This window comes from Leopardus geoffroyi, chromosome C1 (genome assembly GCF_018350155.1).
Source record: "Leopardus geoffroyi isolate Oge1 chromosome C1, O.geoffroyi_Oge1_pat1.0, whole genome shotgun sequence".
Taxonomy (NCBI): Eukaryota; Metazoa; Chordata; class Mammalia; order Carnivora; family Felidae; genus Leopardus; species Leopardus geoffroyi.
This window is the reverse complement of record NC_059328.1, coordinates 14,359,479-14,377,344: the sequence shown is the minus strand read 5'-3', so window position 1 is coordinate 14,377,344 and position 17,866 is coordinate 14,359,479. Positions and strand designations below refer to the sequence as shown.

The 17,866-nt window shown below is 55.4% G+C and overlaps 1 protein-coding gene across 3 annotated transcripts in view; it reads left to right on the top strand.

Moving 5' to 3' along the window:
• TMCO4 (transmembrane and coiled-coil domains 4) overlaps nucleotides 1-16,341 on the top strand; it is a 96,211-nt gene extending 79,870 nt beyond the window's left edge. For all 3 annotated transcript variants that reach the window (XM_045475888.1, XM_045475887.1, XM_045475889.1), the window contains 3 exons: nucleotides 1,541-1,658; nucleotides 8,035-8,152; nucleotides 15,279-16,341. In XM_045475888.1, the coding sequence (XP_045331844.1) occupies nucleotides 1,541-1,658; nucleotides 8,035-8,152; nucleotides 15,279-15,620 (578 nt within the window). In that variant the 3' untranslated portion in view covers nucleotides 15,621-16,341. The remainder of the gene's footprint in view (nucleotides 1-1,540; nucleotides 1,659-8,034; nucleotides 8,153-15,278) is intronic.
• The last annotated feature ends 1,525 nt before the right edge of the window (nucleotides 16,342-17,866 follow it).

Sequence of the window (17,866 nt, the reverse complement as noted above, 5' to 3'; positions counted from 1 at the left end):
GGAGCCCTGCTGCTCAAGGTGTGCTGGCTCTGAACTGACGGGTTCGCTTCTTCCCTCTTTCTGTATTTATGGGACAAACAGTCCATGGGCCAGCCCTGGTCTAAATCGCACTTGGAATAACCCTGTCTAAAATATTTCTGAACCATTTGGTCAGTGCAACTGATGAATGTACCCCGTGTCCTGGGGACCCAGTCGCCCCGTCTTCCCTTCCCTCCTGCCTTCCCGTCACGCTGCGCAGGCCCCAGGGAACTGCTGCGTGGGCATCTCCCCCGCTGGTGTGTGTGATGATCCAGGGCTCACCCGTCCCTTCTAAAGGAAGACATCCCCTCCGAGTTCCTGGCCGGCTGGGAGCTTCGTGGGTGGTGGAAATAGATCTGGGTCCCAACACAGGCTGTGTCCCTTGCCAGCCATGTGATCTTGAAAATGTAGTTTTCCTTAACTCTAAAATAGGGATAATGGGGGGCGCCTGGGTGGCTCAGTCGGTTAAGCGGCCGACTTCAGCTCAGGTCATGATCCCGCGGTCCGTGAGTTCGGGCCCCGCGTCGGGCTCTGTGCTGAACGCTCAGAGCCTGGAGCCTGCTTTGGATTCTGTGTCTCCCTCTCTCTCTGACCCTCCCCCATTCATGCTCTGTCTCTCTCTGTCTCAAAAATAAACGTTAAAAAAAAATAGGGATAATGGGGGGCACCTGGGTGGTTCATTCGGTTAAGCATCCAACTTCGGCTCAGGTCATGATCTTGTGGTTCAGGAGTTCAAGCCCCACGTTGGGCTCTGCGCTAACCGAGCAGAGCCTGCTTTGGATCCTCTGTCTCCCTCTCTTTCTGTGCCTCCCCACCTCTCTCCCTCTCTCTCTCTTTCTCAAAAATAAACATTAATGGGCACCGGGGTGGCTCAGGCAGTTAGGCGTCCAACTCTTGGTTTCAACTCAGGTCACGATCTCACGGTTCGTGAGCTCAAGCCCCACATCGGGCTCTGTGCTAACAGTGAGGAGCCTGCTTGGGATTCTGTCTCTCCCTCTCTGCCCTTCCCCCACTTTCTCTCTCTCTCAAAAAAAAATAAATAAATAAACGGGCACCTGGGTGGCTCCGTCGGTTAAGCGTCCGACTTCGGCTCAGGTCACGATCTCGCAGTTTGTGAGTTCGAGCCCCGCGTCAGGCTCTGTGCTGACAGCTCGGAGCCTGGAACCTGCTTCGGATTCTGTCTCCCTTTCTCTCTGCCCCTCCCCCACTCCCACGCTGTCTCTCTCTCTCTCAAAAATAAGTAAGCATTAAAATAAATAAATAAACGTTTTAAATAAAAGAGTATCTTTTTCAAAAAATAAATAAGATAGCGGTAATGGTGCTTTGCAGGACTAGATCAAGCCCATGGCCTGGGCCACACTCTGGAAGCCCCCACTACTGCGCGTGCACGTGTGTGTGTGTGTGTGTGTGTGAGAGAGAGAGAGAGAGAGAGACATCCCCCTCTTCCACCACTTTGAAGAGCCCCTTCCGGGCCCCACTGTGGCCAGGGACACTGACAGCCTTTTCTGGGGTCTCTTCCCAGACTGCCAAGGGATCATTGAGGACGTCGTCCTGCTGGGTGCGCCCGTGGAAGGAGAAGCCAAGCACTGGGAGCCTTTCCGGAAGGTGGTGTCTGGGAGGATCATCAACGGCTACTGCAGGTGCTCCGTGAGGGAAGGGGCGGGCGAGAGCGGGGGGGCCCGAGCTCTCAGAGCACCGTTCCAGGCGGGGCAGGGCGACAGTGCAGGAGCCAGTCCCCACACCGTGCCGCGACCCTCGGCAGGACGCGGGGCCCGTGAAGGCTGGCGGCCGTGAGGCTGCAAGGGACACCCCCCCCCCTCTACTTGTTGGAGCTTGGAGAAGAAGGACTCAAGGGCTTCAGCCAAGGCCATGCCCCAGCCTCCAGGGAAGAGGAGACCGCAGGAGGTCAGCCTGACAAGGTCCCAGGCCCATCAGCCAAATGAAGCCAAGGACGGGCTGACAGTACTGAAGAGTGGTGGTTTGGAATCGCCCGGACCTGGATCTTCATGCTGGCCTCAGTTTCTCCATCGGAAAAAGGGGGCGGTGGGTAATAGCAGTAACTTCCCCCAGGGTGTGATGATAGTTAAGTGATCCACAGAGTTGCACACGGTGCGCGCATGCTCTGTGATTGACAGAGGGTGTCACTATTTATCCCCGGGACCACCAGCCTTGGGATATTCATTCAACAGACTTGTGAGCACCAGCCTTGCGCCAGCTGCAATAAGGAACACTCCCCAGCCCCGTGGAACCAGCGTCCAGCAAGGAAAATAGGAAAGCAGGCAGCTCCAATCAGGCATCTGGAAGCTCGTCCGCGACACCAAACTCCAGAAGCTGTGAAATCAAAGGCTTTCCCCCGGGTTCCGTGCGGCCTGAGCTGCCGAGAGGGATTGCTAGGCTTGACTCCTCCCGCTGGGCATCTGGGCTGGGTGACTTTGGGCCACCCACCCCCCACACACAAACCTCACAGGGAGATCATGTGACACACGGGCTACAAGCTGGATCACCTCCCTAAAATCCAAAACATTACCCCGAATTCTGAAACGCGGTCCTCCAAGGATTTTCGACAAGGGACCTGCATTTTATGGTCCTGATACAAAGCACAGGGTATTGACCAGAAGGTGACATTCTGAGCCCAGAAGAACAGGTTTGGAGTATAGCAAACAGGAAGGTTGGCCGACTAGTTGTGGGCTCCGTGAACACAACTTAACATACAGCCGTTTAGAAAACAAGGAAATAGGCCTCAGGGAAGCAGCTGATCCCTGGGTTTTGGACACGACCATTCCAGCAGCCAGCTGGAAACAGAGCATGGAGCTCCGAGAAGTCAGCTGGAGTGAAGGCCAGTGGGGTCACCAGCTGCCACTGAAGCCGGGGGACAGCAGAGATCACTGGCCAGGCAAAGTGTAGAGAGAGAAAAGCGTTGGATTCCCAATTCTAAGTAATATGTTTCAGGGAGGAAGAGGTTCCAAGCTGAGGTTGGGGCAACTCGGGATCATCTGGCATTCGGTGCCCGAGACCGTAGCTGGGCATGGGAACACAAAGATGGGCAAGAGGAGAGAGGCTCACGTCCGGTGGAAAGGACACATGTGGAAATAGACAGTTATGAAAAAAGTCAAAACTAAAAAGATACAATATGAGGGGGAAGGATATAACAAGTATTAGACTCTTACCCAGAACCCTGTGGTGTTACTACGTTCATCCGTTTTACACATGAGAAAACTGAAGCTCAGGTTAAGTCGTGAAGCCAGTTAACTTTAATTTTAATTTTGACCTAAGCCCAACCATCCTAAGTAGGACCCAAACCTAAATGGAACAGATTTGAAAAGTCTATCATTTTGATGATTGAGGCTGCAGCAACGACTGGGTAGTTCAGAGCTAAAGATAAATACGATTTTCAGGCACAGATAGAGGGCATTAGTCAGGACACAGGAGTTCTGACAATCAGTTTGGCTCTATCACTCGTACTGTAAGCTGAGTTCTTAGAATTAGGATATGGTAGGGGCGCCTGGGTGGCTCCGTCAGTTAAGCATCGGACTTCGGCTCAGGTCATGATCTCGTGGTGTGGGTTCAAGCCCCACGTCAGGCTCTGTGCTGACAGCTCAGAGCCTGGAGCCTGCCTTGTAGTCTCTGTCTCCTTCTCTCTCTGCCCCTCCCCACTGTGCTCTGTCTCTCTCTGTCTCTCAAAACTAAATAAATGTAAAAAAAAAAAAAAAAAAGAATTAGGATACTGTAGGAAGAACAAAGAAACAAAAGACAGAGCCATAATATATAAAGAGCTCATGCAAATCAATAAAAAAAAACCTAATAAGAAAATAGTCAAAGGAGATCTACACAGAAACTCACAGAATAAATACAGTCGATAAATTTTTTAAAAGATGCCAACCTCATCAGTAATGAAATACATGCAGATAAAATCAGTAAGATACCACTTATCAACATGAATAACATTCAGTGTCGGTAAAGATGTAGAGAAATGGGCATTGCCATACACTGTTGGCCACAGTTGAACTTAGTGAATACTTTATGGAGAACAGTTGCCCATATCCATCAAAATTTTTAATGTGCCAATGTTCTGATCCCACATTCTGACTTCTGTGATCCTGCTCTACTGGACAGGGACACACACACACACACACACACACACACACACACAGAAACGGATGTGCAAAGAGAGACATCGCAGCTTCGTTTCTAATTAAAAATTTAAAACAATCTAAATGACCACGAACTGGAGAACAGTTAAGGGGGGGGGAGCAAGCACAGAGTCCACTTCTGAGGGAAGAAACCTGTGTGTGTGCACATGCGTATCTATATGTCTGTACATACACAGGAAGGTCCAGAAGGCCCATAGGAAACTGGTTAACGGTGGCCACCCCTAAAGACTGGAAGTCAGGCATGAAAGAGACTTTAATGTGATTTTTTTTAAGTAAGGATAGTTTTAAAAACAAGAGAAGGAAATGAATGGACAAAGCTTCAATTGGGGGTCAAGCAGCCTTCGGTTAAAATCTTGGTTCTGCCAGTTACCTACCTATTGGGTGGCTTTGGACAAACAACTCTGAATCTCAGTATTCCCACCTGTGAAGTGGTGATAACAGTCCCTCCTGCACAGAGGTTCTGGGGAGGTTAAACGACGTTATTTAGGAAACACACTGGCTCTTAGTAGGTGCCCAATAAACTATAGCGGTTATAATAACGGGGCCTGTTCACGCGGCGCATGATTTTTTGGTGTTTTTCATAAACAGCAAAGGGAAAGAATTAAAATTGCATGGGTGCAATATGAAAGCAGCAAAAACGTATTAAATTCATCTGTTCTGCTGCAAACCTGAGGCTAATAAGCTTGGTTTTCAATTATTTTGTGGGATCCTGAGCCATCTCTCTAGAGAAAGGAAGAGGAGGAGGAAATCCAGGAAAGAAGGGGGCGAAACACAGACAAAACAATAACTGTGGTTTCTTGGTTAAACTGAGCACCGACCAGGATTTTATATTCTTGGCCCCCAAAGGTGTTTTACTTGCATTGAACCTACATAAATATGATGGGTGGAGGGAAAGGGTGAGGGAAGCTTCAGGGCAACACTACCAAACAGCATACATTTATAATTTTATCGTATGCATTAATAAAGCTCTTTGCAAATCTGTTCGCTTGGCTGGGCTTTCGTGAACCGCCCGGAAGCTAGCCGGGGCGAGTGGTAATGCTCCCTGTTGTACCGTGAGGAAACCGAAGCTCAGAGAGGGTCAGGTGCCTTGCCAAGGTCACACAGCAGAGCCAGGATATGAACTCAGGCAGGCCTGTCTCACTCCACGGTGAGAGGGTTTCATTCTGAGCCTCCCGGGGCACTTCTCGCGGTCGCCGCTTCGAGTACCCCATGAGGAGGGGATGATGGGAAAAGAGGCAGTGAGGACGCCTGCCTGCACGTGGCCTCCAGGCCTGGGAGCAGCCAAGGCAGCCCTCCCACAGGCCTTGTGGTGGCGAATCAAGAGTTCGGTCATGATTGGCGCATCGGCAGGGCCTGGAGGGCCACGGAAGCCTGGCTCGCTGGGCCCCCACCAGGGAGCACTGATTCAGCTCAGAATACAGGACTAAGGCACAGTTTTGTCAGCAGCAAGCTCTCTGCCTAGAAAAGGAAAAAGACCCAAGAACGGACACACAGAAGGCACGAGACTAACGTCCCCAAAGGAACATATATACCAGGCACGTGAGGCACAAAGGATTAATAATACGGGGGGGGGGGGGGGTGCCTCAGGAGCACTCCCTGGGAGAGGTGATGTCCAAGCTGAATTTTGAAAGGATGGACAAGAGCCCATCAGACGCTGGAAGACAAGGCCAAGCAAGAAGGCCCACAGCAGGAGGCGTAATCAGACCAGATGCTTCCAGAAGATTCACGTGTGTGGGCGCCACCTACGTGATGTGCCACCTCAGCGTATGCTCCCGCCCACCCTGGGAAGTAAGATGCAGTGAGGAGACTGAGGCTCAGAGGAGGCAAGCAACTCGCCCAAGGTCACACAGCGAGTAACAAGGTGTGACCTGAGCCTTGCTCTGTGTGGTCCCGTGCATAGGATCACGGCCCGCCCTGGGCGAGAGAGGCAGCTGCCAGATGGAGAAGAGTCCCGAATGCCAGTGAAGACCCTATGGTTTGCTCAGCACAATTTAGAAGATACAGAACCTTCCAACATATGTTCCTGTTCTGTCCCTAAATGTGTACCAACAAGTAAGTGCAGTCAACGTTCTACGTACAGTGTTGTGATCATTAAGACAGAAACAGTTTGGAAGGACTAAGGCTGACTCTACTCATTTAAAACTGTCTACGGCAGAAATATTTACAGACCACCCTCCTACCCAGTATCTGATGCTCGGAAGTCGTGATCAATGCAAAACAACAACTTGAGTTCATCTTTCTTCTCCCCTTAGTCATCCATGCTTAGAGACAGTGCTTCTCGGGCCCTCGATATTAAGATAATCCCTGGGACTTGCAAGGATTGCTCTCTGGAGAGAGAAAAGGAATTTTCTAGAAGAGAAGGCCCAGAGGCCACCACGGGGAGGCACAGTCGGCTTCTCAGAGAGAAGAGCAGTGGTCAGATGAGGGTTTAAGGAAGGCCGCAGTGGCACATGGGAGGTGAGGCCAGGAGCAGGAGAGCGGGGAGAAGGCTGTTGCATTGGTTCCTGGGGACCGGAGTGCCTGATCTCAGGGCTGGGGCACACGGGGTGGGTGCAGGGGCAGGTAATAAGAATCAGCAGGACTCTGTGCTGACTTGGTCGTCGGGGAAAAGGGGGCCTAAGACACTGACCTGCTGGTTTCTGCCTGAGGGACCAGGAGGATGGCAGTGGAGAGGGAAGCCGGGCCGGTGAACTCGGGTGTGGGACACATCAGGAAGGTCTGTAGGGGGCCCCTCGACTCTGGGCCCCGGTCCGTCCAGGGGTCTCTGGGGTGGTAAGCACACAAGCGCCCATGCGGTCAGAGAGCACCTATGAGGGAGCCTGGGGAGTTCCCCCAAACCCTGGGCCCCAGACAGCAGTCACAGAGACAGGGCAGGGACCCGACTCTGACCCCTTCTTCCCTCGCGCCGCATGGGGGCCCTTCTTCCACGTAAGAACGCAAAAATAACGGACTCGAGTCGCCATACGAACCAGAGTCAGAATCAGTCTAAATAAAAGACAACCAGGTCTGCTAAGTTAGATGCAAGTCCTGGATGCAGAGGGGAGGCGAGGAGTGTCCACTTGCACAGACCTGCTGAGCACCGAGGCCAAGGGCATGGCTCTTGGTTGGCCCAACTTCAGCCGGACAAAGTCAGGGGTTTGAGGGGAAGGCTGTCTCGTGGGCCCCTCGGACCATGTCCCCCACAGATGGTGCCCCTTGCACCTGAAGAAACAGGCACCTGAAGAAACATGCACATGAAGAAACAGGTCCAGGGTTCTCTTCCCTCAGGACTGTGTGTGTGGCTGGGGATGCGGGTGCCGGGAGCAGGGTTCACCGCACCCCTGAAGGTGGAGGACAGTTCCCAGGGCGTGACCTGCCTGGACAAACACCTTCGCCTCTTCCAAGATGAGTGGGGGCAGGGAGGCCTGTGGGCTGGGCCGGGCCTGACTCAGAGGGCGAGCTGGACAGACAGGAATCCAGACCTCAGAGTTCCGTGCCACAGGGCAGGGTAGACCCCCAGCCCCCCGCAGTCCCTTCACACCAGGAGGATCCCTGCTGCCTCTCTCTCGTGGAGCCCCAGCCCAGCCACCCTGGAAGCCGGAGCCCCCTCCAAAGCCACATGCTGACTTGTGAGAACCTCAACTGGCTCCCTCATTCCCTCACCCAGCACACACCCCACCCCTGCGCGCCAGGCACCGTGGTCGGCGGTGGGGACCCAGCACGAACAGAGCGGGCAGCACCCCCAAAGAGGCGGCCACTGCTCCACCATCGTGCCCCGCCGTGTGCGGCCAGGGCCCCGGTTTCCCGCAAACGTGCCGGTCCCGCCAGGCTGTCCAGGGCCAGCTGGGGCTCCCAGGGCTGACGGCCCCCACTTCTCTGCCCGCAGGGGGGACTGGCTGCTGAGCTTCGTGTACCGCACGTCCTCGGTGCAGCTCCGTGTCGCCGGCCTACAGCCCGTGCTGCTGCAGGACAGGAGGGTAGAGAACGTGGACCTGTCCTCTGTCGTGAGTATCGCCCGTCCCGCCTAGGGCCCTGCGTCGGCCAGTGGGGGTGCTTTGGGACTCCAGCCCAGCCACCGCCAGCCCCAGGGCCACTGGCCCATTTCACCCCAGAGGAGGGAGGTCATAAGAATTTGCTTGCGAAGAGGTCATCGCTCCTGTTTACGGGCGCCGTCTTTGTGCAGAGCTTTGCCACCAGCTCCTTTACACACATTGTCTCTAATCCTTACACGGCCCCGGGGGCCGCCATGGTTAGGCCCGTTTCACAGATGAGGAAAAGCGAGGCTTAGAAAAGTTCTTGTCATACAACTGGCAATCAGTAGCCTGGATGTGGCCCTCCAGAGCCATGCTCTCGGCCCTACATTGGTGCCCTCCCCCTATTTCCCACCCCCAGGTACTAGTCAGGACAGACTGTTTCCCCCAGAAGTAAGGAGAGCAACCAGAGGGCGCAGGTGGGGGGACTGGGGCTTGACCACAGCAGATGTCCCCGACTGCCAGGCTGTGACACTGTGGAATGCCTGCATGCCAGGGAAAGTGTGTTCCAAGGATCACCCACCTTGGAATCATCGGTGGGGGGGGGGGGGGAGGTTATTTAAAACGTAGGACACCCCCCCGCACACACACGGGACACCAGGAAAAATAATATAAATAAATAAGGAAATAAATAAAATGCAGACCTTTAGATCAGTCTCTCGGGGTAGAGTCTGCCAGTAGCCTGCCAGTCTACGGTTGAACAGACCCCTCCCTCCCCAGTGGTTCTGGACATCTAAGACTAGGCTTCGATGGAGAGCGCAGATGGCTCAAAAGACTTCTTGCTGGAGACGGGGTGGGACAAACCTAACTTGAGGTTCTAGATCCATCTGCCGGGCTTGAAGGAGCCTCATCCGCCTGCGCATGCCTGACACAGGGAGCTGTCTGTGGGGCACTTGCCGTCCAGCTCTGAGCTGGACTCAGCCTTTGCAGGTACCAGTGTCCCCATCGCACAGATGAGGACACCGAGGCTCAGAGAGGCTAAGGGACTTGCCCGGGGTCACACAGTGGGAACATGGCCAAGCAGGACTCAACCCCAAGTCTGAAGCCAGTGGGCATCGCCCCTGCTCGGGGAGCTGTGGCCGGCAGTGGGAGAGGGGCCCGCTACCAGGAAGGCGAGGGCACTGAGCTGCAGCGACATCCACAGGCCGCCTCCAGCCAGGGAAAATCCTTGTGATGCAAGGGGCCCCTGAGAACAAGAACGAGCATCTGATTGTTACATGGTTGGCCCCAGGCGTCAGGTGCCAAGCACTTCCCAGGCATGGCCCAGGCTTCCCAGGCTCCACACCAGGCACCCGAAAGCAGACAAAGCAGACCCCTGGGGGGGCATCTGAAAGCCCCTGGGGGGAGGGGCGCTCTGGAAGACTCCAGCTTCCCCAGCGACACCCACGCCTCACCTGGATGGTGGATGGAGCTGGGCACCTTGGACCCTGCCCTCACGCACAGCTCACTCAGGGCCACGTGGTTGCTGAAACCTGCCCGAGGTCTGAAGGCAGCACAGGAGAATATTCTTGCACAAAACACTTAAGGCCAGAACTTTTTCAGGCACTGCCGCCACTGAAGCCCATGGGCTGTGTCCTTTGCCTGAGCCTCTCGCTCAGTCTGCCGCCGTGCTGCTGGGCCACTTCCTCCTCGCTTACATCGTTGCTCCCCAAGTACCCAGGACGCTCGCACACAAGTCCTAACCCCCCAGAAGAACACGGATGGAGCAGCCCCCTGCCTTCCTAAAACATATATATATTTTTTAATGGTTTTTTTTTTTTTTTTTGAGAGAGAGAGAGCATGAGCGAGGAAAGGGCAGAGGGAAAGCGAGACCCAGAATCCGAAGCAGGCTCCAGGCTCCGAGATGTCAGCACAGAACCCGACACGGGACTCGAACTCACCAACTGTGAGATCATGACCTGGGCCGAGGTCAGACGCTTAACCGACTGAGCCACCCAGGCGCCCCAACCCCCTGCCTTCCTAACTGGTAGCCTCAGAGGCTGGCGTTTGGCCCGAGAAAAAGGACCTTCTAGACTCACACATACGCAAGACTGATGGTTTAGAGAGACGGTCTTCCCGGGACAGATAAGAGCTTCTACCCCCAGTGCCACACGAGGCTCCTTGGGTCATCTGTCTCCCTGATAGACCAGCTTCACACGATGCGAACCTCCTGGCAGCCTGTGTAGTCGGTACTGGGCATCCCCAATCACAGGTTGGAAAACTGAGACCTGACAGAATGGGCTCATGGAGCCAGAGGTCGTGGATCCGGGCCCTGAAACCAGGCCCAGGGCCGTGCTGTCCACCTCCCTGTGGGGTGAGGCAGGCTGAGTGACCAGACCGGGGAACCACAGGACCACAGCGAGGCCTCCTGACCGTGTCCAGGGGTCGCCGTCCTATTTAAGGGTTGCTGTGCCCCGAAGGGGTGAAGGACAGAAGTGACTTTGTGCCTCACCATGCCCAGTCTCCCTCTGCCAGAAGAATCAAAGGTGCAAAGGGTCAGAAGAAACGTCCTCGTGCGTGAAATTCCCTTTAAACACCACAGAGCCCTGGCAAGGCCCGCTTTCTGCCCTGGGGAGCCCCTGAATGGGGTACAGTGACGAGAGCACAGCAGCCTTTGGCACCAGAGAGGCCAGGCTCTGCCGCTGGTATACTGGCTGTGTGACCTCAGGCCAGTTACTCAGCCTCTCTGTGCCTCAGTTTTCTCCTACACGAGATGGGGGGAGGCCCCTGCCTTCCGGGGCAGCACAAGTAAGATGCTTGCTGCCTCGTAGGCCTTCATGTAATACTAGTTCCCTCCTGTCCTACCCCTGCCGCCGTCTTCAGTTCTTTCGCCCCTCAGACCCCTCTCCCTCCTCAGACCGTCTTTGAGGCGGCTTCTGGCGTCGGAGATCGCAGCTCTTTATCACTTCAGGAACACAGCACAGAAAAAGCAGTGCCGTCGTCTTCTGGGTAATTGGAGGTAGTTAGCATTGCTTTGGTGCTGAAAATCCTTGCTGGAGGAGAGGCCGCCGGCCAGTGAGTTCCCTTCGCTGCTGCCCAGGTGCTCCGGGCAGAGGCCTGCGCGGGCCGCCTTCTCCCTGCCGGGCCGCGGGCAGAGCCCTTGCGCACCAGCCCGGCGTCAGCCACCCACCCAGACGTGGTCCGCGGTGGCTCCTGGTGGCGGACAAGCCTGAGCCAGCAGGGAGTGAGGGGCTGGCCCCGTCGCAGGCAGGCAGCTCCTGTTGGGGTGAACGAAGCCGACGAAGGCCAGGCGGCCCTCCTGCCCTTCGGCCTGTCCCGTGTGGGGACTGGGGTGCAGCGGCTGGGGGCGTCTGGCTCGGGCGGGGCCAACTCCTGAGGTGTCACGGGGTTTCCGCTCTTCACGGCCCTAAGGAAATGCCAGCTGACTTGTAGAACTTAGCGCAGGGCTGGGCTCCAACGGTAGCAGTAACAAAGGCGGCGTGTGCAAGGTGCTGCTGTACCTGCTTTGCAGACCTCATGTCGCCCGTCCCCATAACGATCCCGTGAGGCAGGGATGGTAGCCCTATTGTACAGGCGTGGAAACCGAGGCTGCACGCAAGCGGTCGAGCCAGGTGAACCTGGGGGGAGCGGGCAGGGCCCGGGGTCTTTGCCGTTGGACTCGTGCTGCCCGCGCCCACACGTCTCTGTGGTGTCCCGCCGGTGACCTCTACCTCCGGGTCAAGGAGTCTGCCACGCGTGTTAGCTCACTGACTCCTCCCACCAGCGCACGTGACGCGGGTGCCTTCCCTAGCCCCGCTTGACAGATGTGGAAACTGAGGCCCAAGGGGTAAAGGAACCCGAAGGGGCCCAATGGGCTTGGAAGGAGTTACTGGCGGGCAGAGGCGGGCAGCAGCGGCCCAGTCGAGGCGGGTCCCAAGATGCCTCACGAGGCAGCAAACAGGCAGTGCGGAGGCCAGTCCAGGCAGCACGGGTCACCGGGCGCCGGGCCAGCCGTGGGCAGTGCGGCGAGTTAGAAGGGGCCCCTGCGCTCCCTAGGCTCACAGTCCATCGGAGGATACAAAGGAGCAAGCAGACGAAGACAGTGGGGTGCGGTGGACACGGTCACAGAGGAGCCCCCGGGGACAGTCCCTAGCCAGGGAAGGCCAGAGCTGTGCATTCTAGAAGAACCGCGTGGTGGGATTTCCACCTGCAGTCAGCGGCAGCCGGGGGCCACAAACCCCTCCCTTCCTGCCTGCCTGCCTCCACCCAGCCCAGCACCGGCCCTTCACTAACAGTTCTTGTTTGTCCCTGTGGGTCTAGGTTTCTGCTGGCTGGACACTGAGGTGTGATGGCTAGAGCCCGGTCAGCCATCTTGGGTTCCCAGGTGGATCAGCCCAGCCAACTCCCTACCCTCTATCCCCTATTGTCCCTTCCAGGGAAATTAAGGCAAGGGAACTCACTCACGCTCACGCAGCACCAGCCACGTGCCATGTACCTCATGGCTTGTACGTATTATTTTTTCCCCTGCACCCCGTGAGGTAGGCATCACTAACTCTAACTGGGTAATGTCCCTGTGAAAGTGTTTTGAGCCATAACACAAGACACGTCCTAGTTAGAGGTAACGTATGCTGATTCCTACGAAGTGCCAGGCCCTTGCACTCTTGTCGTAGACTTTCAAGGTAGGTATCATGATCCTCATTTTACAGATGGAGAAGCTGGAGGTCGGGACATCGTTAAGACTCACCCCAGTTCCTCGTAAAAGAAGGAGCTGGAACCCCCGTTTCTCTGAGCCCGAAGTTAGGTCCTCTCTAGTGCTTTGCAGCCACTAAGGTCCACCCTCTGTGGAAAGATGCTGCCCCACCCTGCCCTCCGCCTGGAACGCAGGGATCCGAAAAGCCCCTCGTCTGGGTGTACGTGCATGTGTGTTCGCTGAACACTGTTAAAAAGTGTTTGTAGAGAAAGGTTCTGGTCATGAGCAAACCACCAGGCTGTACAGGAAATTGTGTCTTCGTGTTCTTGAGAAATCATTTGAATAGCGTGTGATGTGTGGTTCCAGTGAATGTTAGCAGCAGAGCCTTCGTGCGGTTTCCTAAGCGTCCCTGGCATTTTTCCTGTCTTCTTTCTAAACAACAAGGAATGTTCTGGGTTGCACTCACCTTGGGCACTAAGCAGACCTCCCCCCCCCCCCGAAACTGGCAGGGAGAGCAGGAGGCTGCATTTCAGGGAGCAGATCCCAGCTGAACAGCCCCCACTGCAGCATCTCAAAAACAGCACCACACGGCTTGGCCTTCAAACGTGCTGTGTGTCATGAAGCAAACCACCACCCCTCACTGGACTTTGCTTTCCTCTTCAGTAAAATGACAAATGATTTTCAGCGTTCCCCACCGCAGCCGGTTCTCTACGAAGAGACCAGGCCCCAAATGCCAATCCCGACTCGGACACTTCCTAGCTAGATGACCCTGGGCAACTCACCTTACCTCTGCAGGGCTCAATTTCTTCATCTACAGTTAGCAGCCGACACCTGTCACAGGACTGTATCCGGACCTACTCCGTACGGGGCATTGTCCGTTATCACGGTGAGGCATCGGGCATTCTCAGCCACCCCTGAAGCCAACACAAAAGTGGGGGTGTCCCTATTCTCCGAGGAAGAAGGTGGGCACTTCTGAGTCCTCAACCTTTGTCATAGTAAAGATTCAGGTCCAAGGAACAGAGGCCCAGCTGAGGTAGCTTGAACACACAAGAGTTGCTGCTGTCAGGGAAGGAAAGGCCAGAATAGGCAGTTCAGGGCTGGTATGGTAGCTGTGCAGGCTTCAGGGGTCAAAATTCCCTCTTGCTTGTAGAGGGCCAACTCTGGCCCAAGATTGCCGCTCAGGCTCTGGCCATCGCGTCTGAATTCCAGCAAGCAGGAAAGAGGACGTGGAGGAGAGAAGGGCACTCCCTCTGCCTTTTAAAAAAAATAAGCTCTATTCCCAGCACGGGACTTGAACTCACAACCCCGAGATCAAGAGTCGCATTCTCCACTAAGCCAAGCAGACCCCCCAAAAAATAAAAATAAAGAGGCACCCAAAGGGTGCCACGTAACACTACTGCTGCTTCCCGTGGCCAACCTACACTCAGCTACAAGGGACGGGGGAGAATGTACTCAGCTATGAGTTCTCATGACAGAGAAACGGGGAGCGAGAATTGCAGGACGTACCTAGCAGTCTGCGCCACAGCTGTTTTCAGTTTGGGGGCTTCTCCCGAAGGAATCCTCCCAGCCACGCTCTGATGTAGCTACTCTTTTTTTTTTTTTTTTTATTAAAATTTTTTTTTTTCAAAGTTTATTTATTTTTGGGACAGAGAGAGACAGAGCATGAACGGGGGAGGGGCAGAGAGAGAGGGAGACACAGAATCGGAAACAGGCTCCAGGCTCTGAGCCATCAGCCCAGAGCCCGACGCGGGGCTCGAACTCACGGACCGCGAGATCGTGACCTGGCTGAAGTCGGACGCTTAACCGACTGCGCCACCCAGGCGCCCCTGATGTAGCTACTCTTACTGTTCCCATTTTACAGCTGAGGCAAGTGGAGGTCCGAGGTCTAGAGAGGCTCGCTCGCGGTCCCACAGCTGTGAGCAGCAGAGAGCTTCTGCCGTACCTGAAAGTTGCTGGCAGAGAATGAAAACTTCCACCCCAACTTTCTATCAGGAGATTCCTTCCTGCCCCCAACGGACCCAGACTATGTAGAGAAACATCCTTCATCTTTATTTAATAAACTCTAGGGGTGCCTGGGGTGGCTCAGTCGGTTGAGTGTCCGACTTCGGCTCAGGTCATGATCTCATGGGTTCGTGAGTTCAAGCCCCGCGTCGGGCTCTGTGCTGACAGCTCGGAGCCTGCTTCCAGATTCTCTGCCTCTCTCTCTCTCTCTCTCTCTCTCTCTGCCCCTATCCAACCCGGCTCCCTCCCTCTATCTCTCTCTCAAAAAAAATAAAAAAATAATGAATTCCGGAGTGGCCTTGAACCCAGAGGCTTCCCAACCCACTCTGGATTTGAGAATCCTTGAGAGCTAGACTCCTGGTGTCAGGGATTGGGTTGCTGAGGCTGCTGAGGGAGGAGAGGGTGAGGCCCAGGAGTGTAGCTTGGGGCCCTGGGGAGGGCAGGGCTCTGACCACCCACCACGGGTCACTCACTGCTCCCCCCCTACAGGTCAGCGGCCATCTGGACTACGCCAAGCAGATGGACGTCATCCTGAAGACTGTGGGCATCCACACCAAGCCAGGCTGGGACGAAAAGGGGCTCCTGCTGGCCCCAGGCAGCCTGCCCCAGGAGGAGCCTCACCAGACAGCAGCCACCTCCTCATCAGACAAGACCACACCTGGAGACAGCCCCAAAGTGGCCACAGCCACTGACCCTAACCGAGCCCCGGTGCCAGCAGGGCTGGACCCTGCCGAGAGTCCCCAGATATGCAGCCACGGCATGGGCCCCAACCCACTGGGCTGCCCCGATTGTGCCAGAGAGACCCAGGGGCCCTGCGCAGGGCTGGACTGACCGCAGAAGGGGACTGGAGCTGTCTTCCCAGGCTCCTACATGCAGCACTCTCTTACCCCTCCACCAGGTGCCCCCCACGAGTCTGAATGTCCACCGGTGCCTTTCCTAAGTCAAAGGCGTTGGAATTGAAAAGAAAGGAATTGGAAGGAGGGGGATTCGCAGAGAGACAGCGTTCCCTCTGTGAGCAAGCAAGGCCAGAGCCCTGCAGACGACCAAGCACAGTTTAGAGCCCCAGGACTCAACCAGCCTTGGGCTTCCTATATTTCAGGTCACAGTTGTGGGGTCTGGCTGACCATCTGGGGGCCTGGGGGGCTCTCTGGGGCCCAAGGCTTCCAAGGCACCATTCCACCCCCCCCCCAAGCCCCAGTAAATCCAGGTGAATGCCCATACTCCAGGGCTGCCCAGCAGCCCACAGGCAGAGCAGGCACAGATGGGGAGCCAGCAGACTACTCTCTGCTCTTGGGAGATCTGATCAAATTTGCCTTGTACAGCTACCCAGGCTGTGCACTGCAGAACCACAGGAGCTTCAATCACATGAACGTGATATAACGGGCACACTCCCCCAGTTGTGCTATGGTGGCCCTGGATCTAACTGTCACAGTGTGGTGAATATATGCTGAATCAGCATGCACTATGGTGGGGAAGGATTTCCTAGAACAGGAAGAGGTGATCATGATTATCATAATAAAAACAACAATAGCTAGCACTTATTGAGAATTTACCATGGACGGAGTGCTTTCATGAGTTGTCTCAGCTGACCCTACCAATAGCTATGAGGTAGCTACTGCTATTACCTTCATGTTACTGAAGGTTATTGAGATCCAGAGAGGTTAGGTAACCTGCTCAACATCACACAGCTGGTCAGTCTCAAACTCCAGTCAGATTCCAGACACTTGGCCACTGTGTCTGTATCTCCTTTGCTCCTCCCAGTGCTCCTGAATGACAGGGCCAGAGAAGGTCATCCTCCATTGTGCAGAGGGGAAAACCAAGGTCCAGGCAGAGTATTGACAAGCTCTGGGGCAGGCTGCCAGGAGGAGGACGGCAGAAGGAACTAGAATATTAGCGCTGAATGGATCCTCACGTATGCGTTTGCTTGTTCATTCAACAGATATTTACAGAACTCCTGCTGCTCTGAGTCCGAACAGCCCATTTCGCCCAGGGTCTCAACCTACTTCACCAGCTGCTTCTCCATCCCAAGGGGCCCCTCAAGCAAATCCAGTCCACACCATGGTCACTGCCTCAGGTAGTGTTTATTGGGAGTCCACTCAGGCAGGCCTGGGGGCTGAGGGGAAGCCCCAACAAGCACCATGACCCCTCTGTGGCTGGTGGCCAGGGCCAGAGTTGACTCTAATCAGCACCAAGGAGAGCGCCCGGCCGCCATGGAGGGCCCCCTGGGAATTTGGGTTGGTGGAAACTGGGGAGGCCTCTGACTGAAAAAGAACTTACGGCAGGTAAACTGTGGAGACCAAGAGTCCCCCCACCTCAAAGGCAACCCAGGCTCCTGTGCCAGGGTCCACCTACCTGCCCGAGGGCAGTAACCCACACCAGCGATGGCTCTTCCACTCTGCTGAACTGAGGGGCCACCACTGTTTCCCTCACTGACCCAGGGAATGCCAGAAGGAGATGGGGCAATGGGCTGGCCTGTCCCCCATCAGTTGGCTCCCTTCTAGGTCCAAGGAAGTCCAAGATGAAGGGAAACCTATTCCTGGTGTTGAGCAAGAAACCACCTGCACCCACTTGGCCCCCAGGAGAGGTAGGGCCGCAGCCTGGGAGTGGACACGGGAGCCCCACTCAGCATCCAGAGCTAGAAGTCGGGGAGCCATAGTCAGGTGGTGGGATCTGGGCCAGGAGTTCTAACAGCAGGTACCACCTACAGCAGCACCACCTGCGGGTGCTGCGTGTTCTGTTCCACACATGCTGTCCTAATTCTCATGACACCTTAGGAGGCAGGCATTGTTACCCCACTTTGCACACGGAACATCAGGCTCAGAGAGGTTACAGAACTCGTGTAAGAGCCAGGAGTAGTGGAGCAGAGATTCAAACATATGCCTTCCTGACACCCGGGGCAGGTGTTTTTCTGTGCATCCTGAAGGCAGTGGCCAGACTGAAAACCGGCCAATCATCCTCAGGGCTAACGATCATCCCAGCCAGCACATCTCAGACTGTAATGTGCACACAGTTAACCCCGCGGCTCTCGCTAACATGCAGATTCTGACTCAGCAGGTCTTGGGTGGGGGCGTGGGTAC